We start from the raw sequence: 21,395 nt of genomic DNA, 5'->3' as shown, positions 1-21,395 counted from the left end.
ATCGTCTCCCTGGACGCAGAAAAGGCCTTCGACAGAGTCGAGTGGAAATACCTCATAGAGGTACTGGAGCGGTTCGGGCTTGGAACAGGGTTCACCGCTTGGGTAAAGCTCCTGTACAACGCTCCCATGGCGAGTGTACAGACCAACAATACCAACTCCCAATACTTCCAGCTGCACAGGGGCACCAGACAAGGATGCCCACTGTCCCCGCTGCTGTTCGCACTAGCAATTGAACCGCTAGCAATCGCGCTCAGGGCAGCAAAAAATTGGAGGGGGACCCGAAGGGGAGGTAGAGAGCACAGAGTCTCACTCTATGCGGATGATCTGCTCCTCTATATCTCGGACCCACAAAGCAGCATGGACGGAATCATCGCGCTCCTGAAAGAGTTTGGAGCCTTCTCGGGCTACAAACTCAACATGAGCAAAAGTAAGATCTTCCCAGTACACCCGCAAGGGGGGGGGGGGGTAGCACTAAAGGGGCTGCCGTTCAAACAAGCCCGACATAAATTCCGCTACCTGGGGATCCAAATAGCCCATGACTGGAAAGGGATCCACAAATGGAACCTCACCAGCCTGACGGAGGAAGTTAAAAAGGACCTGCAAAGATGGAACACACTCCCGCTCTCCCTCACGGGGAGAGTTCAGACGATCAAAATGAACGTACTGCCCAGGTTCCTCTTCCTGTTTAGATCATTCCGATCTACATCCCCAAGGCCTTTTTCAAAGCGCTGGACAAACTCATCATGGCGTTCGTATGGGGGGGTAAAAATGCTAGGATCCCAAAGAAGGTCTTACAAAAAACAAAAACCAGGGGAGGGCTAGCCCTCCCGAATCTACAATTCTACCACTGGGCAGCAACAGCCGAGCGAGTAAGGGGATGGATCCAGGAGCCAGAAGCTGAGTGGGTGCGTGCGGAGGAGGCCTCCTGCATGGGAACCTCCCTCCGGGCCCTCGCCACGGCAGCACTCCCATCCCCACCCAAAAAACACTCCAGCAGCCCAGTGGTGACAGCCACCCTCCAATCCTGGAACCAACTGCGGCAGCAACTTGGCCTGACCAAAATGTCGAACAGGGCTCCCATCTGCAACAACCATAGGTTCACACCAGCACTGACTGACGCCACCTTCAAAAGGTGGAGGCAGGACGGGGGGACACTGACAGTCAGGGACCTATGCACGGACGACAGGATCGCAACACTGGACGAACTGACAGAGAAATTTCAGCTAGCTGGGGGGAACGAGCTACGGTACCTGCAGCTCAAAAACTTCCTACGAAAGGAGACAAGGACGTACCCACAACCGCCACGACAGACACTACTGGAAGACCTACTGGACGCAAGTATCCTAGAGAAAGGGAACTGTAGTGACATGTATGACCGACTGGTAGATAGGGACGACACCGTACTGGACGCAACAAGAAGGAAATGGGAGGACGACCTGGGGATGGAGATAGGGTGGGGACTCTGGAGCGAAGCACTGCATAGGGTCAACTCCACCTCCACGTGCGCAAGGCTCAGCCTGACCCAACTAAAAGTGGTACATAGAGCCCACTTAACAAGAACCCGTATGAGTAGGTTCTTCCCGGAGGTGGAAGACAGATGTGAGCGGTGCCAAAGAGGCCCGGCCAACCACGCCCACATGTTCTGGTCTTGCCCCAGACTCGTGGAGTACTGGACAGCCTTCTTCGAGGTTATGTCCAAAGTGGTGGGAGTGAGGGTGGAGCCATGCCCGATAGTGGCGGTCTTCGGGGTTTCAGAACAGCCAGATCTATTCCTGGGGAGGAGGGCGGACGCCCTTGCCTTTGCCTCCCTGATCGCCCGCCGTAGAATCCTGTTTGGCTGGCGGTCAGCAGCACCGCCCAGAGCTGCGGACTGGCTGTCCGACCTCTCGGAATCTCTCCAAATGGAGAAAATCAAATTTGCCATCCGAGGGTCGGACGACGGCTTCCACAGAACGTGGGAGCCATTCATGCAACTGTTCCGGGACCTATTTGTGGCCAATGTACAAGAGGAAGAATAGTCGGGGGAAGGTAGCGGGAGGGGGGGGGGGGGGGGGGGGCTACAGGTTCGGTACGGGGGTTCGATGGCTAGCTAAGGCCCAAAACCAAACTAAATAAGCATGTTGAGGGGGGGGGGGGGGGGGGGGCGCAGTTACTACTACGAAGATGCTTACCTGTAAATATGTATGTTAATTTTTGCGTGTTTGTTTTTTTTTTTCTCTCCTAACAATTTGTAATTTGTTCAATATAAAATATGAAAACTGAATAAAAACATTTATAAAAAAAAAATAACGATGCTGGTCCTCATATGTGCCCCAGAGACGAGCCGGATACAGCAGTCCAAACTTCACCTGTTTCTTGAAGAAGATTGACTTAACTTGGTTGAAGCCTGCCCTTTTCCTAGCCACCTTCACACTCGGGTCCTGGTACACCCGCAGGATACTGTTGTCCCATTTAAAGCTCCGCATTCACTTGGCCCACTGAAGAATACATTCCTTGTCCAGGAACCTGTGGAATCTCACCACCATTGCCCTCGGAGGGACCCCCATTTGCGGCTTCCTCGCAAGCGCTCTGTACAAAGGTTGGGAGAATGTCCCCTCCCCAGCAGCTTTCCAAACATACCGGCTACGTATGCCCCATCATCAGCTCCCTTAGACCACTCCGGGAGCCTGATAATTCTTAAATTCTGCCGACGGGCCCTATTCTCCAGGTCCTCCACCTTCTCCAGGAGCCTTTTCTGCTGGTCTCTCAGCATACACACCTCCAGCTTCACCGCTGTTTGATGCTCTTCCTGCTCAGCCAGTGCCTTCGCAACCTTCTGGATTGCCCGATCCTGGGCGTCCAATCTGTGCTCCACCCGATCAATCGATTCTTTAAATTGGGTCCAGGCAGTCCCATTTCTGCTTGGCAAAGCCGTCCTGGATGACCTGCATCAACTGCTCCGTTGATCGCTGGGCTAACACACCAGGAGTCCGGTCCTTAGCCATGCTGTCTCCAACTGCAGCTTCAGCACAGCTCTTACCTATCTTTCTATTTCTGCCTTTTCGTGCACTTCTGGTTCTTTTCTCCACACACCGATACGTGGAAACGGTGCCCATTTACCTCAGCCTTCGAATTTATCATTTAAAACCGGAAAAAAGTCCAGGGGAAAGGTCCAAAAGTCCGACCAGAGCGGGAGCCACCAAATGTCCGACTTATTCCTTCATAGCCACCACTAGAAGTCAGTATTCTGTCAGTTTCAATGAGATCCCCCCCTTATCCTTCTAAACCCAGAATCCTCAACCGCTCCTCGTTTGACAAATCCTTCATTCCTGGGATTATTCTTATCAACCTCATCAAGACCAGCACATCCTTCCTTAGTTACAGGGCCCAGAACTGCTCAAAATATGCCAAATGGGGTCTGACCAGAGTCTTGTACAGCCTCAACAGTACATCCCTACTCTTGGTTTCTAGCCCTCTCGTCATGAATGCTAACATTGCATTTGCTTTCCCAACTGCCATCTGAACCTGCATGTTAACCTTAAGACAATTGTGAATTAGGTACGGCTATTTGTGCTTCTGATTTGCAAAGCCTTTTCCCATTTAAAAAATAGTCTATGTCGCTATTCTTCTTACCAAAGTGCATAACCTCATACCATTCTACATAGTATTCCATCTGCCACGTCTTTGCCCACTCTCCTAGCCTATCCAGGTCCTTCTGCAGCATCTCTGCTTCTTGAAAACAACCTGCGCCTCTGCATCATCATCTGAAAAGTTAGAACAATGCCCTCAGTTCCTTCTTCCAGATCATTAATGTATATTGTGAAAAGTTGTGGTCCAAACACTTACCCATGCGGAACACCATTAGTCACCGGCTGCCATCCTGAAAAGGACCCCTTTATCCCCACTCTCTGCCTTCTGCCAGTCAGCCAATCCTCTACCTTGTCAGTACCTTGCCCCTAATGCTATGGGCTCTTATCTTATTTTGCAGCCTCCTGTAGGGCACCTTGTCAAAGGCATCTGAAAATCTAAATAGATTATCTTTATTATTGTTACAACTAGGCTCATATTAACACTGCAATTAAGTTACTGCGAAAATCCCCCAGTCACCACACTCCGGTGCCTGTTTGGGTACATTGAGGGAGAATTCAGAATGTCCAATTCACCTAACAGCACGTCTTTCGGGATTTGTGGGAGGAAACTGGAGCACCCGGAGGAAACCCACACAGACATGGGGAGAACGTGCAGGGAGTGACCGAAATCGGGAATCGAACCTGGCACCCTGAATCAACTGCGCTAACCACTGTTACTGTACCGCCTTGTCCTTTGTCGAACTTCCTCGTATTGAAGATCCCCATGAATATTGTAATATTGCCGTTTCTATTTCCTGATTTATTTTCTGGCCCACATCCTGACTACTGCTTGGGGGCCTGTACATAACTCCCATCAGGGTCTTTTTACCGTTGCAATTCTTCAACTCTACTCACACAAATTCTATGCCTTTCGACCCTCAATTACTTTTTGCTGTCGATTTCAGTTCATTTATTACGAACAATGCATCCCCCCCCCATCTGCTTGTCCGTTCGATAGGACACATATCCTTGTATATTTAGATCCCAGCTCTGATCCCCTTGCAGCCATGCCTCTGATGTCCACATTGTACTAGCCAATTTCAATGTGCGCAACAGCTCATTTACCTTGTTCTGTATACTGCGCACATTTAGGTACAATACCCTCAGTCCTGCATTGATTGCCCCCCCACCCCTTCTCATAGTTGTCCCCTTTTTTGCTGTGCCTAAAGTTGGAGCCCTGCTTTCTATACCCTACCCTCACCCTGCTCTATTACGTGTTCTAGAAACCTCTCCCGAGGTCTTAACTTGTTTAAAGTCCTCATCATTAAACTGCACTCTCACCTTTTCTCCCACACCAAGGTTCACCCTGTGCGAATTAGCTTGTGGCTCAGACGTTGGCATGTCAGCTACGACTCTCACCAACTTTTACAGATGCACCATAGAAAGCATTCTTTCTGGTTCTATCACAGCTTGGTATGGATCCTGCTCTGCCCAAGACCGCAGGAAACTAAAAATGATTCATTGACTCTGTCTACAATTCCCACTGCCTCGGAAAGGCAGCCAGCATAATTAAGGACCCTACGCACCCTAGACATACTCTCTGTCACCTTCTTCCGTCAGGAAAGATACAAAAGTTTGAGGTCACGTACCAACCGACTCAAGAACAGCTTCTTCCTTGCTGCCATCAGACTTTTGAATGGACCTACCTCGTATTAAGTTAATCTTTTCTCTGCACCTTAGCTATGACTGTAACATTATATTCTGCAGTCTCTCCTTCCTACCCTATGTACGCTATGTGTTGTCTGTATAGCATGCAAGAAACAATACTTTTTACTGTATACTAATACATTTGGCAATAATAACTCAAATCAAATTCTGCACTGTAGGGATTCTATATTCCTTCAGCAGAACCTCTATTCTTGTTTTACCTGTGTCGTTGGTACCTATGTGGACCACGGCAACTGGATCTTTATCTCCCCACTCCAATTTCCTCTACACAGATGATATCCTGAACATGAGCTCCAGGCAGGAAACACAACCTACAGGACTTTTGATCCTGGCCACAGAGAAGCGTGTCTATGCCCCTAACTATACTATCCACAATTACGATTACATTTCTTTTCTGTCCCGTCCCCCCACCACAACCGAATGACTCCCTGCACCACAGTACTGGGGTCAATTTGCTCATCCTAGGGCGGCACGGCGGTGCAGTGGTTAGCACTGCTGCCTCATGGCGCTGAGGGCCCAGGTTCAATCCCCGGGTCACTGTCCATGTGGAGTTTTACACAGTCTCCCCATGTCTGAGTAGGTATCATCCCCACAACCCAATTGTGCAGGTTAGGTGGATTGGCCAAGTTAAATTGCCCCTTAATTGGAATAAAAATAATTGGGTTACCTAAATGTATTTAAAAGAAAATTGCTCAGCCTCCCTGCAGTCCGTATCCACACAGGGAGAAAGAACCTCGAACCTGTTGGACAAGGTGAAGGGCTGAGTCTCCTACAACCTGATGGATCCCTCGACCTGTCTCAGCCGCAGCCATACCCTCCTGACCTTGACCACTGGTCGAATTCAAGTTAGTTAGTCTAAGGAGTTTGACTGCCTCCAGGAATACAGTATCCAGGTGTATCTCCCCCTCCCAGATGTCGCAGCGTCTGAAGCTCAGGATTCAACTTATCACCTCTGAGCCGAAGATCCTCAAGTACCAACACTTACTACAGATGTGGTCACTGGGAACCACAATGGATCCACCATCTCCCACATCATGCAGGAGCAACACATCATCTGGCCCTGCATCTCTATTTTATGTAAATAGATTTTTTTGATTTTTTTATTTCCAGCTACTTTAAAGTCTTTCAAATCTGTAAAATATTTCTGCTTTTACCTTTAATCTGAAAGCAATTTAGATTAGGTCATGCAAAATACCAGTTACTTACCATTTTCCTATGATGTCACTCCTGGATTGCTTTTCAAACTCAGCCCTCTGCTCAGAGGGTCCCATTCAGGCCCCGCTCTTTTTAAATCTCCTCTCTGATTCTCAGCTCCCGCTCTTTTTAAAGGTCCACTCTGATTCTCAGCTCCCGCTCTTTTTAAAGGTCCACTCTGATTCTCAGCTCCCGCTCTTTTTAAAGGTCCACTCTGATTCTCAGCTCCCGCTCTTTTTAAAGGTCCACTCTGATTCTCAGCTCCCGCTTTTTAAATCTCCTCTCTGATTCTCAGCACCTGCTCTTTTTAAATCTCCTCTCTGATTCTCAGCTCCTGCTCTTTTTACATCTCCACTGATTCTCAGCACCTGTTCTTTTTAAATCTCCGTTCTGACTCTCAGCCCCCGCTCTTTTTAAATCTCCGCACGGACTCTCAGCTCCCGTTCTTTTTAAAGGTCCACTCTGATTCTCAGCTCCCGCTCTTTTTAAATCTCCGCTCTCTCTCAGCTGCCGCTCTTTTTAAATCTCCGCTCTGACTCTCAGCTGCCGCTCTTTTTAAATCTCCGCTCTGTCTCTCAGCTCCTGCTCTTTTTAAATCTCTGCTGACTCTCAGCGCCCACTCTTTTTAAATCTCCACTGATTCTCAGCACCCGTTCTTTTTAAATCTCCGCTCTGACTCTCAGCTCCCGCTCTTTTTAAATCTCCACTCTCTCAGCTGCCGCTCTTTTTAAATCTCCGCTCTGACTCTCAGCTGCCGCTCTTTTTAAATCTCCACTGATTCTCAGCACCCGTTCTTTTTAAATCTCCGCTCTGACTTTCAGCTCCTGTTCTTTTTAAATTTCCGCTTTGATTCTCAGCTCCGGCTCTTTTTGAATCTCCACTCTGATTCTCAGCTCCGGCTCTTGTTAAATCTCCGCTTTGATTCTCAGCTCCCGCTCTTTTTAAATCTCTGCTCGGACTCTCAGCTCCCACTCTTTCTACATCTCCACTCTGATTCTCAGCTCCTGCTCTTTTTAAATCTCCGCTGACTCTCATCTCCCGCTCTATTTAAATCTCCGCTCTGACTCTCAGCTCCGGCTCATTTTAAATCTCCACTCTGACTCTCAGTTCCCGTTCTTTTTAAATCTCCTCTCCGACTCTCAGCTCCTGTTGTTTTTAAATCTCCGCTCGGTCTCTCAGCTCCTGCCCTTTTTAAATCTCCGTTCTGACTCTCAGCTCCCACTCTTTTTAAATCTCCACTCTCAGCTCTTGCTCTTTTTACATCTCCACTCTGATTCTCAGCACCAGTTCTTTTTAAATCTCCGCTCTCTCAGCTCCTGCTCTTTTTAAATCTCCGCTGACTCTCAGCTCCCACTCTTTTTAAATCTCCACTAATTCTCAGCACCCGTTCTTTTTAAATCTCCGCTGACGCTCAGCTCCGGCTCATTTTAAATCTCCGCTCTGACTCTCAGCTACTGTTCTTTTTAAATCTCCAATGATTCTCAGCTCCGGCTCACTTTAAATCTCCGCTCTGACTCTCAGCTACTGTTCTTTTTAAATCTCCACTGATTCTCGGCTCCCGCTCTATTTAAATCTCCACTCTGACTCTCGGCTCCCGCTCTATTTAAATCTCCACTCTGACTTTCAGCTCCTGTTCTTTTTAAATCTCCGTTCGGACTCTCAGCCCCCGCTCTTTTTAAATCTCCGCTCTGACTCTCAGCCCCCGCTCTTTTTAAATCTCCGCATGGACTCTCAGCTCCCGTTCTTTTTAAAGGTCCACTCTGTCTCTCAGCTCCTGCTCTTTTTAAATCTCCGTTCTGACTCTCAGCTCCCACTCTTTTTAAATCTCCACTCTGACTCAGCTCTTGCTCTTTTTACATCTCCACTCTGATTCTCAGCACCAGTTCTTTTTAAATCTCCGCTCCTCTCCACAAGTAGCAGGATTAGCAAATGCAGAAACCCGCTACTCACAGACCTGTAGTTGCACAGAAGAGAGGGGACCAACAGAGTGCTGCAGCATGCAAGCGACCCTAATCTCCTTGACATATCTCAAGATGTCATGTTAGGTGGTGACAGACATCTGCAGTTTTCTGGAAGAAACTCGGCTGGCCTTAGTGTTTACCCACCACGGTCAGTCACCGTCGCCATCAATATTTTAAACCACTGGGCTCCACCACAAATATTTGCAGGAACTTCTAGCTCCTGTCCACAAATATATAAAACATGTGACTGATAACTGCTTATGTCGACATTGCTGCAGATTATACTAGTCAAAATGAGGTGCTCAGCTAGCATGTTCTTGGTGCAAGGCATCATCGGCTGCATATGCAAGCATTCCAAAACAACCAGGAGTACTTTGTCAACTCCAAGGTTTCCACCCCTTTATTATGCAGCTGGTGTGTAATCACAGACACGTTTACACAAGTTTGTGCAAGATGCTGTCAACCTGAGGCAATCCAAATGACCTGATCTCTTTAGAATTGGAAGCAGACTTAGGATCTAGGGAGCACAAGGATTGGTCACCCAATAATGGATCAATTAAAATCAGGAATGCTCAACTTTCCCACATGCTGGCAGAATCCTCCCTCGGAACACTTCAGTGAAACTAAAATCTGCATCTTGATGTTCTATGGGGACCTAGTATTAATTTAATGTTAATTATTTAACAAATGAACAAGCCTTCATTAAAAAACTGTAATAATGTAAAATTATTTTAAATGTTTTTGTCGGTCAGGAAATAAAAAAAGTACATAAATTCTTTCCCCATTCTTCAGAAGTCAAATTTATGTTTGATCACTCATTGGACCAGGCTTTGGAGAAGCAACAATCTCAGATTAACTTTCTGTTTATTACCCAAATTAGCTGTATATTGAATATGTTTTAGGTTTACCTAATGGATCATCCTTCAGCAGAATCTCAAGGGACTTCTTCTCTTCAACACCACGAAATCCAACCTTTTCATAATAATGAGAACGGAAGTTTCTCTGTGGATCTTCAGCCATATTTCCTCTCAAAAAAGAAATTGCTGTCGCGGCCAATGCTTCTTATTGAAAGCTGCAGAAGCTTTGAAATATCATCCAGTCTACTGCAATACAATGGACTGTAAAACACTTGTGGGAAATTTAACATGCTAAAAGTATATAGAAATAGAACGAGATAAACATCCAAACAGATCTGCCATGCTTAGATCGGCTAACTCACCAATATCTACTAAACTGGGCAGCAGTGTTGAATAAATCATATTGGGGTTGGAAGATTTTATTAACCTCTCAGAACATCTAACTTTAATTAAAGAATGAAAATAAATAATGGAGATTGAAAGGCTATTCAGAACATGCTGTAAAGTGCTATTACATATGAATTATGCATAGTCAACACAGGCAAAAGAAGCCCTTTGAAAACACCTGAAATCAACCTCCAGAATTCCTTCAATGCAGGAGACCATTCGGCCCACCGAGCCCGCACCAATCCTCTGAAAGAGCACCCTACCAAAGCCCACACATCCGCCCAATCCCCGTAACCCCACCTAACCTGCACATCTTTGGACACTAAGGGGCAATTTAGCATGCAAATCTACGTAACCTGCACATATTTGGACTGTGGGAAGAAACCGGAGCATCCAGAGGAAACCCATACAGACACGGGAGAAAATGCAAACTCGACAAGGACACCCAAGGTCGGAATTGAACTCGGGTCCCTGGCACTGTGTGGCAGCAGTGCTAAACATTGTGTCACGTAAGTTTATAAAATTTTATGGATTGCAAAAGCTGTAATGGAGCTGTAAATACTCCCCGGAACAGTCTAGCTTCACGGCTTACATTCCATTAATTACTGAAGAGAATAAAGGAGGTTAAATGAGGAACACAAAAAAAAATCATAGAATATAAGGTTACTCAGCCAATTGTGTTGATGCTGGCTCTCTGAAGGAACAATTCACCGAGTGCTACTCCCCTGCCTTTTTCCTATAGCTCTGCAAATTTTATCTTTTTAGATTACGATTCAATTTTACTCAAAATTGGCTGCCTCCACCACACGTTCAGGCAGTGCATTCCAGATCCTAACCAATGTGTTTCCTCATGTCACCATTGTTCCTTTGCCAATTATATTAAATCTGCGCTCTGTTACCCGTTCCTTTCATGAGTGAGAACAGTTGCTCTCTTGTACAGTCAAATTGTGAAAGGAAAGTACATTTATTCATCTGTTGGACTGCTTTATAGTTATTTTTTCCTGTGGGTTTCAAAATTGACAATTGCTGAGCTGACAAAATGTCACCAGCTGGTCACCTGCCTTGCAGCAGGTTAAAAGTAACAATGGCCACATAGACAATAAATCTGCTGCAGCCTACTTTGAACAAAGGCAAGGTTTCGCAGGTCTTCAATCTCTCCTAATAGTACGAATGTCCGAAGCATTAGCAGTTCTAACACGATGGTTTTGACGCGACAGCTTGTTTACCAACCCAAAACCAGGCGTGTCCTGGAAGAGGAATTAAACACCTAGATTGGTCCCAGTTTTGCCTGTCTCTTTATGGGTATGTTGAACATTCCCTGTTCCAGTCCTACGCCTGCCCCACCCCACAACTCTATAAGTACATCAATGCCTATTTCAGTGACACTTCATATTCCCACCTGGAGCTGGAAAGATTTATTAATTTTACTTCCAATTTCCACTCCACTATCACCTTCACATGTTCCATACCCGACACTTCCCTTCACTTCCTTGACCTATCTCCATTTCTGGGGATATTCTGTCCATTATAAGCCCATCGACTCACACAGCACTTCATACACCACATCCTGCAAGGACTCCATCCCAGACCCCCAGTTTCTTCGCCTCCATTGTGTCTGTTCTGATGCCACTTTCCAAAACAGTACTGCTACCATGGTCTTCATTCTTCCTTAACCATGGTCTCCCACCGACTATGGTCAACAGGGCTCTCAACCATGTCTTTCCCATCTCAAACACCTCTGCTCTCAACCTTTCCCCTCCCTCCCGCAAAAAGGATAGAGTCTCACTTGTCCTCACTTTTCACCCCACCAACCTCCGCATTCAAAGAATCACCCTCCGCCAACTCCAGCATGATGCCATGACCAAACACAGCTTCCCCTCACTACCTAACAGCATTCTATAAGCACTGTTCCCCCCGGGATAATAATAATAATTGCTCGTCACAAATGAAATGAAAATCGCTTATTGTCACAAGTAGGCTTCAAATGAAGTTACTGTGACAAGCCCCTAGTAGACTTCAACGAAGTTACTGTGAAAAGCCCCTAGTCGCCACATTCCGGCACGGGAATTGAACCCGTGCTACTGGCCTTCTTCTGCATTTACAAGTCAGCTGTTTAGTCCACTGTGCTAAACCACGCATACCCATGTTCGCTCCTCCATCACACGTTCTTCCCAAGCAATCGCAGGTGTAACACCTGCCCCTTTACCTCCTCCCTACTCACCATCCAACGCCCTAAACATTCTTTTCAGGCGAGATCATGTTCATGTGCACGACCTATAATCTGGTCTATTGCATTTTCTACTCCAAATGCAGACCGGTGGCTGCTTTTGTCCATCCGCAAGCAAAACCCAAACCTTCCTGTCACTTGCCATTACAACTCACCATCCTGCTCCCATATCCACATGTCTGTCCTTGGCCTGCTGCAATGTTCCAGTGAAATCCATCGCAAACTAGAGGAACAGCACCTCATCTTCCGATTAGGCACATTACAGCCTTCCGGACTTGACATTGAGTTCAACAACATTAAACTGTGAACTCACCCCATTTTTATTTTAATCAATTCATTTTTTCCATCAATCTGTTTTCCCCTCACCATTGTCCCTCCTCCTTGTTTCAGATTCCAGCACCGCAGTAATTTGCTTTTACCTGGATTCCAGCTTTGAGAACAGACATCCAGTCTCCAACATTGAAGTGGTACATCCCATGATCTCCCCCAAGTTGCACTGTAACATTGTAAGGTGGAACCAGGTACCAGCAGTTCCTGTCTGACCTCCAATGTGAACAGAATTGCAGGCAACAGCCTGTGCTGTTTACCATCAAGTCGCAGGCAACAGAAATAACTTTGGCCCTCATCAAACGTGCCAACTGCTGAAACCTGAAAATCCATGCCTCCAGACTAACCTACTCTACATGCTTTCTCCTGATGTGGAAGTCTCGGCCTGGAAATATGGAGTCTTCTACAATCAGTCAACCTCCCTCAGAAGGGATATTCCAGTTGACTTCTGATGTCTGTTAGTGTGGCTTGTGCCCTGAACCCTCTTCTTTTCCCCTTATCTCCCATTTATTGAGAGAGTATAAAAGGACTCCAAAGTGTATATGTAAAAAGAAACAAACCCTATTTTTTTCATCTTACCTCAGGTTTGCTGTGCAATTCACTATTAGAGGATTGGAACATGCCAAATTTAAGGAAAATATGCCACCATTTATAAAGGGGAAATCAGAATTAAAAAACTCCTTTCTGTTTATGGACAGGCAGAAAGCAGGAAGATACAGTGCCAATTTACCCCCCACCCCCCCCCCCCCCCCCCCCCCCCCCCCCCCGGGAGAAGGAGTAGGAAATTCAGCCCCTCGAGCCTGCTCCACATGATTGAGAAGCCAACAAGATGCAACCGAGATCAGCCAATAAAGGAGATTTACCTGGTCTAAAGGATCTTTCCCTATCCCTCTGTTAAGGCAGCCCTCTGCATCTTCATCATCCAAGAAGAGGGAAAAGATTATCTGAGAGCAAATTCTGAAATAAGACCGCTGTCAACTGACTTAAATCTCATATAGAAATAGAGAAGCAACAGTTGCTCAGATTTTACTCATTATTTTCAAGCAAACCAAGGAATTTGTAAGAGGTAACAACTATGATAATGTACAAACTTACACAGGTGAAGAGTGGGAAATACTGGAAGGTAACATAGCTATCCAAGTCTGTGGTCATTAACACCCCAGTATGCTTCACCCGGTGTTATGTAGTTACATTGTGTACCTTGTGTTGCCCTATTATGTATTTTCTTTTAATCCCTTTTCTTTTCATGTACTTAATGATCTGTTGAGCTGCTTGCAGAAAAATATTTTTCACTGTACCTCAGTACATGTGACAATAAACAAAATCCAAATCCAATCCTAAAGATAGCATTGGTCCCGAAGAAAGACTAGACCATATGGCTCTTTTCCAATCATTAAAATTAAATAGACTTGACAGAATCAGTCATTTCAGAGGACATCAGGAGCTATTACATTGCTATCAGGAGCTATCCTCGTGATGGTGGCAGAGGGAGAAATATTGATTAGGACATTAGAAGATATCACTGTCTTTTTTAAATGCCACGCAATGTTTTAGTCCCTCCCGAGGAGGCTGCATTTGCTGTCAAGATCGGGTGATTCTGTTGCTCCCATACATCATAGTGAGCGACGGTATCGGCAGTGGTCAGGACCAAAAATGACGCCACTCAAATAATCAGTTGTGGTTTCTTCCATTTAGGCAACAATCAAAGCCAACCCCCTTTTTAAACTAGGCATATAATTCCATGGAAGTTCAATTTAAGCACAAAATTTAATAACAGGTTTTAAGTCCTATCAGTAAATAAAGGGTGTTTCACACAAAGTAGTTTAATGATTCTTGATCAGCTGGAATTTTCAAACCCCTCGGTGTCATTGTTGCTTGACTTGGGTTCTTGTGATTTAATGTAACATCTGTGTAAGCAGGGTCTCCTTTGGGCTGAGTTGTAACCATAGGAGACGAGACTTATCCTCTCTGACAGACTCAACAATTTGATACATGAGCCAGAGATGTGTACATTGTAGCAGGGCAATTCCCTTGTTACTGAATTCGACTGGCCCAACAATGGAATTTGGAAGCACGAAGGGAATAGAAAACTTTATTATTCTTCAGGCTAAACCTAAACTTCCAAACATATTCACTGTCAGCAGTGTGTCCATACAGATATAAAAGCTTTCCATGCATGAGCAGAGGTGTGCTGGCAGGCTGGGTGCAGCAGAACAATGTCATTGGCGTTCTGCTTATGTACAGACTGGCCAGCTTCCAATATCAGGAGTTACAGTGAGTGGGATAATATTTTAGTGTCTTATCTGAAAGATGGCGCTTCTAACAGTGCAGCACTCCCTCAATGTCTGCTCAAGCCTCTGGAGTGGGGTTTGAACACATCATGCGTCAAAGGCACGAGTGCTACTACTAAATCAAGGTTTGCATCAGAAATTCTGACCAGACTTGAGAATTTGCTTGACGGACTTCTGATGGCGACATGTAGGTGGAAGTCTTATGTTGGGTGACTCCTGCTCGAGTCTTTGATTTTCTGGATCTTTATGCCCCGTCTCAAGGGTACTTTTTGGATGAGCTGGTGAGACGTGAGGAAGGGGCCGAGCGAAAGTCCACCGGCAAGTGCTGTAGAGAGTCCAACAGGAGAGATGATGACATGTGCTGGTTCGTCGGGTGGGGCCGCTCCCATTATGGTTGAATTTCTGACCAAGGTAGTTTTGGGAGAGTTTGAAAGGGTGTTTGCCAAACATGTAGAGGTGCATCAGAAGGAGATGATGGCCTCGCTGAAAGAGTGGGTGGAGGAGACACCTGCATTGCCGAAGCTGAAGATGGAGGTGCAGGAGCATGGAGAGAAGATGAAATGGGTGGAGGAGACTTTATCGAAGCATAGCGATTTGTTCATCTCGATGGGTGAGGAGCTGCGGAGAGTGGCGGAGGTCAATAAAGGGCTAAGAGCCAAAGTGCAGGACCTGGAAAACAGGTCAAGGAGACAGAATTTGAGGATTGTAGGTTTGTTCGAGGGGGTGGAGAGCACTTCCTCTAGGGGTTGGACAGGGGCCATTGGTCGCTCTGGCCAAAGCCAAAAACAAATGAGCCGCAAAGGGCGGTCATAGTCTGCTTCCACAGTTACCAGGTGTAACTGTTCTCGGGTATGGGGCTTCGGGGTACTTTTTTAAAAATAAATTTAGAACACCCAATTATTTCTTTTCCAATTAAGGGGCAATTTAGCGTGGCCAATCCACCTAATCTGCACTACTTTGGATTGTAGAGGTGAAACCCACATAGTCACGGGGAGAATGTATAAACTCCACACAGGCAGTAACTCATGGCCGGGATTCGAACCCCGGTCCTCAACAGTAGTGCTAGCCATTGTGCCACGTGCTGCACCTGGTCTTCGGGTTATTAAGTGTGTGTTGGGGAGGAGGATGGGGCTCTGGTCGGGGACATCGTGCTAGCAAACGAAGGTCGGCTAGTGAATGGGAGTGTGGTGGGGGGATGAGCCATGGTCATTGTGCCTGTTTCGATGCACCTGGGAGGTGTGAATGGTGGGGGGTGGAGGAGATCGATACTGGGTGAGGTGTTTGCAAGAGGAAGTGGTTGGGAGATGGGGGTTGACAGTGATTAAAGGATGGGGCGGTCCTGCCGGGTGGGTGAGGCCTGAGATAATTGTGATGGCGGATAGAAGGGCTGGGGAGGGTGAGAGGCCCCTGGCCAGAATGATAACATGCAAGGGTTGGGAGGACCGGCGAAGAGGGCGAGAGTTTTCCCGCACTTGAAGAGTTCAAAAACTGGCGCGATGATGCTGCAAGTGACCCATCTGAGGGTGAAGGACCAGACGAGGCTGAGGAAGGCATGGGTGAGCCAAGTGTTTCATTCAGGATTTGACAGTAGGGCTCATGGGTGGCGATTCTGGTGGGCAAGCGGGTGAGGTTTCAGATGGAGAACGCAGTGGCAAATCAGGGGGGTAGGTACGTGATTGTAACGGGTGTGCAAGAGGGAGGTTGATGGTGTTGGTTAGCGTATAAGACCCCAATTTGGGGTGATGCGGGGTTCATAAAGAAAACACAGGCTGCCATTCAGAAGCTGGATACCCATGAGTTGATTTGGGGATGGGAGGGGGTTGGAATACAGTGCTGGAACTGAGGGTGGATAGGTCCCAGTCGTGCTCGATGACCCCTCGCTCAATGACCCCGCTTTGGGGGGCTGCAAAGGCGTCAGTTGGGTTTATGAGGGAGTTGGGGGTTGACCCGTGGAGATTTTTGCAACCGAGGAGTACTCATTTTTTTCACCCATGCACAGGTGCTCTCGAGGATTGATTTTTTTAATGATGTGAAAGGCACTGTCTTCAAATCTGCTGACAAGGGTTGCACTTTTGTCTGGAGCACCAACCTAGAGGTCAAACTCTGTCATTTCTCGTACATTCCCTCAAACCACACCAAACATCAAGCCATTCCTTCCAGGAGTATCACTGCCCTCATCTCTGGAGATCTGCCCCCCACAATCTCCAACCTCAGTCTCCCAGTCCAAAACAACTTGCTTTTACCTCCTTCCCAAAATCTACCAACAGTGCTGCAGTTTCAGACTGTTCCTGAACTGATTTCTTCCCATCTCTAGTTCTACACTTCTCTTCCTGCCTACAGCTATGACTCTTCCAACACCTTTAACAGTTTCCAATTTCCTGACTTTCAGCATTCCGAAGGGACAATACCCTCTACAACAGCCTTGCACACTCCTCAGTCTCCTTTTCACCATGGACCTCCAAACCGTCTGCATCTCCATCCCACACCAGCACACTGATCTCTCTTGCTTCTTCTTTGAATGGAGAATGGAGATCCAACCAGTTCTCATCCACACCACACTCCCTCCTCTGCCAGTTGAGCTTGTCATCACTGAACAACTTCTTCCATTCCACTCACTTCCACCAAATACGATGAATACTACAGACTACAGAATACTACAGAATACTACTATGAGCACATTACACATGCCTTTTCGTAGAATGTGTAAAATTCTTTCTTCCAGTCCTACTCAGGCAGCTCCCTCACCTCTACATGGATAATTGTTTCAGCGGTGTTTTATGATTTCACCCTGAACTTCCAAATTCTACCCTCATCACTGAATTGGGAGACAAACTTGGGTGCTCAGAGCAATAATCACAAAACATAATAAATAAAAGCCATTTGGCCCTTCGAGCCAGCTCCGCCATTCATTATGATTATGATCATGGTTGATCATCCAACTCAGTAACTAGTTCCCACTTTCCCCCCCATACCCTTTTGATCCTTTAGCCCATGAGCTACATCTAACTCCTCCTTGAAAACGTACAGGACGGGATTCTCCGTCCCGCCGCATCCATTTTCTGGTGCAGCACACCGCCACTGGCAGCGGGATTCCCGTCCTGGCAGCCGGCCAATGGGGTTTCCCATTGTGGGCACACCCACTCTGTCGGGAAATCCGTGGACGTGGGTGTGTTGCCGGCAAAACGGAGGATCCCGCTGGTGGAGAATCCAGCCCACAATGTTTTGGCCACGACTACTTTCTGTGACTGTGAATTCCACAGGATCAGCACTCACTGGGTGTGCCCCCCTCCTCCCCGCGGGTGCCGCCCCCTCCCCCCCTCACTTTTAAGCTCCAACGAATATAATCCTAACTGACTCAATCTATCCTCATACGTCGGTCCCACCACCCCAGGAATCAGTCTGGTAAACCTTTGCTGACCTTGGTTGGATGTGGAACGATAAGTGGCCAATTAGGAGACTGCCTAAATTGCTGAGCAGCTGGTGAGTGCAAGCTCAGAACTTGCTTTTTACCCCAAGGTCAGGGTCCTGACCCGCCTTGTAACATTCAGCCCTTGAGTCACAACTAAACCAATCTTTCATTAGGCCAAATTCAACCTTCTTTATTAGCAGCCAGAATTTACTGTGGTATACTATGTTGCTGTTTTGGGGTGGGGGCCTGTCTGGACGAGGGGTGTGAATACGTGACAGGTCTTATCTGGGGGGAGGGAAGAGAGAGTGGCTGTCTGGGGGAGGAGGGGAAGACACTGGGCCTCTCTGGGGGAGGGGGGAAGACGCTGGGCCTCTCTGGGGGAGGGGGGAAGACACTGGGCCTCTCTGGGGGAGGGGGGAAGACGCTGGGCCTCTCTGGGGGAGGAGGGGAAGACACTGGGCCTCTCTGGGGGAGGGGGGAAGACGCTGGGCCTCTCTGGGGGAGGGGGGAAGACGCTGGGCCTCTCTGGGGGAGGGGGGAAGACGCTGGGCCTCTCTGGGGGAGGGGGAAGACGCTGGGCCTCTCTGGGGGAGGGGGGAAGACACTGGGCCTCTCTGGGGGAGGGGGGAAGACGCTGGGCCTCTCTGGGGGAGGGGGGAAGACACTGGGCCTCTCTGGGGGAGGGGGGAAGACACTGGGCCTGTCTGGGGGAAGAGGGAGACACTGGGCCTGTCTGGGGGAGGGGGGAGACACTGGGCCTGTCTGGGGGAAGAGGGAGACACTGGGCCTGTCTGGGGGAGGGGGGAAGACACGGGGCCTCTCTGGGGGAGGGGGGAAGACACTGGGCCTGTCTGGGGGAGGGGGGAGACACTGGGCCTGTCGGGGGGAGGCGGGAGACACTGGGCCTGTCTGGGGGAGGCGGGAGGCACTGGGCCTGTCTGGGGGAGGCGGGAGGCACTGGGCCTGTCTGGGGGAGGCGGGAGGCACTGGGCCTGTCTGGGGGAGGGGGGAGGCACTGGGCCTGTCTGGGGGAGGGGGGAGACACTGGGCCTGTCTGGGGGAGGGGGGAGACACTGGGCCTGTCTGGGGGAGGGGGGAGACACTGGACCTGTCTGGGGGAGGATGGAGACACTGGGCCTGTCTAGGGGAGGATGGAGACACTGGGCCTGTCTAGGGGAGGAGGGAGACACTGGGCCTGTCTGGGGGAGGGGGGAGACACTGGGCCTGTCTGGGGGAGGGGGGAGACACTGGGCCTGTCTGGGGGAGGGGGGAGACACTGGGCCTGTCTGGGGGAGGGGGGGGACACTGGGCCTGTCTGGGGGAGGGGGGAGACACTGGGCCTGTCTGGGGGAGGGGGGAGACACTGGGCCTGTCTGGGGGAGGGGGGAGACACTGGGCCTGTCTGGGGGGGGGGGGGGGGGCACTGGGCCTGTCTGGGGGGGGGGGGGGGGGGGCACTGGGCCTGTCTGGGGGGGGGGCACTGGGCCTGTCTGGGGGAGGGGGGGGGGCACTGGGCCTGTCTGGGGGAAGGGGGGGGGGCACTGGGCCTGTCTGGGGAGGAACACTGGGTCTGTCTGGGGGAGGGGGGAGACACTGGGCCTGTCTGGGGGAAGGGGGGGGGGGGCACTGGGCCTGTCTGGGGGAGGATGGAGACACTGGGTCTGTCTGGGGGAGGGGAGACACTGGGCCTGTCTGGGGGAGGAGGGAGACACTGGGCCTGTCTGGGGGAGGATGGAGACACTGGGTCTGTCTGGGGGAGGGGGGAGACACTGGGCCTGTCTGGGGGAGGGGGGAGACACTGGGCCTGTCTGGGGGAGGGGGGAGACACTGGGCCTGTCTGGGGGAGGGGGGAGACACTGGGCCTGTCTGGGGGGGGGGGGAGACACTGGACCTGTCTGGGGGAGGATGGAGACACTGGGCCTGTCTAGGGGAGGATGGAGACACTGGGCCTGTCTAGGGGAGGATGGAGACACTGGGCCTGTCTGGGGGAGGGGGGAGACACTGGGCCTGTCTGGGGGAGGGGGGAGACACTGGGCCTGTCTGGGGGAGGGGGGAGACACTGGGCCTGTCTGGGGGAGGGGGGAGACACTGGGCCTGTCTGGGGGAGGGGGGAGACACTGGGCCTGTCTGGGGGAGGGGGGAGACACTGGGCCTGTCTGGGGGAGGGGGGAGACACTGGGCCTGTCTGGGGGAGGGGGGGGGGCACTGGGCCTGTCTGGGGGGGGCACTGGGCCTGTCTGGGGGAGGGGGGGGGGGGCACTGGGCCTGTCTGGGGGAAGGGGGGGGGCCACTGGGCCTGTCTGGGGGAGGCGGGAGACACTGGGTCTGTCTGGGGGAGGGGGGAGACACTGGGCCTGTCTGGGGGAAGGGGGGGGGGGGCACTGGGCCTGTCTGGGGGAGGATGGAGACACTGGGTCTGTCTGGGGGAGGGGGAGACACTGGGCCTGTCTGGGGGAGGAGGGAGACACTGGGCCTGTCTGGGGGAGGATGGAGACACTGGGTCTGTCTGGGGGAGGGGGGAGACACTGGGCCTGTCTGGGGGAGGGGGGAGACACTGGGCCTGTCTGGGGGGGGGGGGAGACACTGGGCCTGTCTGGGGGAGGGGGGAGACACTGGGCCTGTCTGGGGGAGGGGGGAGACACTGGGCCTGTCTGGGGGAGGGGGGAAGACACTGGGCCTGTCTGGGGGAGGGGGGAGACACTGGGCCTGTCTGGGGGAGACACTGGGCCTGTCTGGGGGAGGGGGGAGACACTGGGCCTGTCTGGGGGAGGATGGAGACACTGGGCCTGTCTGGGAGAGGGGGGAAGACACTGGGCCTGTCTTGGGGGGGGGGGGGGGGGGGGGCGGAGACGAGACACTGGGCCTGTCTGGGTGGGGGGGAAGAGACGAGACACCGGGCCTGTATGGGGGGGGGGGGGGGGAGCCTTACCTTGGCTTCTGTTCGGTCTCTCCCCTGTCAGCACATTCCGGAGCGGCAGTCCGGCCGCGATACCAGGCGTCCGCCCGCGACCCACTCACACAAACAAGCTCCACGTACGGGCACGACAACCGGAAACTGCCCATGTCCCGGAACTGAGGTCACAACACTACGACCGGAAACAAGTGTGCAGACTCGGAAGGTTTATGTTTCAGTATCAAAACAGCATCTCATCCAGCTCCCCGCCAACAACTCATCCAGCTCCCCACCAACAACTCAGCCAGCACCCCATCAACACCTCATCCAGCTCCCCATCAACATATCATCCAACTCCCCATCAACATCTCATCCAGCTCCCCATCAGCATCTCATCCAGCTCCCCATCAACATCTCATCCAGCTCCCCACCAACATCTCATCCAGCTCCCCATCAGCATCTCATCCAGCTCCCCATCAACACCTCATCCAGCTCCCCATCAACATATCATCCAACTCCCCATCAACATCTCATCCAGCTCCCCATCAGCATCTCATCCAGCTCCCCATCAAC

At 50.2% G+C, this 21,395-nt stretch overlaps 1 protein-coding gene across 10 annotated transcripts in view; it reads right to left on the bottom strand.

Moving 5' to 3' along the window:
- tbc1d7 (TBC1 domain family, member 7) overlaps window positions 1-20,995 on the bottom strand; it is a 69,754-nt gene extending 48,759 nt beyond the window's left edge. The window contains exons 1-3 of one of the 10 annotated variants that reach the window (XM_038797141.1): window positions 20,859-20,995; window positions 13,093-13,142; window positions 9,340-9,534 (exon numbers count right to left, since the gene is read on the bottom strand). In XM_038797141.1, coding sequence (XP_038653069.1) covers window positions 9,340-9,451 — 112 coding nt within the window. In that variant the 5' untranslated portion in view covers window positions 9,452-9,534; window positions 13,093-13,142; window positions 20,859-20,995. Of the gene's footprint in view, window positions 1-9,339; window positions 9,535-13,092; window positions 13,174-20,858 lie in introns of all 10 variants that reach the window. The other 9 variants (XM_038797143.1, XM_038797138.1, XM_038797142.1 and 6 more) reach the window with 9 other exon arrangements.
- Window positions 20,996-21,395: the final 400 nt, after the last annotated feature.

This window comes from Scyliorhinus canicula, chromosome 5, assembly GCF_902713615.1.
Source record: "Scyliorhinus canicula chromosome 5, sScyCan1.1, whole genome shotgun sequence".
In the NCBI taxonomy this organism is placed as follows: domain Eukaryota; kingdom Metazoa; phylum Chordata; class Chondrichthyes; order Carcharhiniformes; family Scyliorhinidae; genus Scyliorhinus; species Scyliorhinus canicula.
Note: the sequence above shows the minus strand (reverse complement) of the source record. Positions and strands in the feature narration are given on the sequence as shown.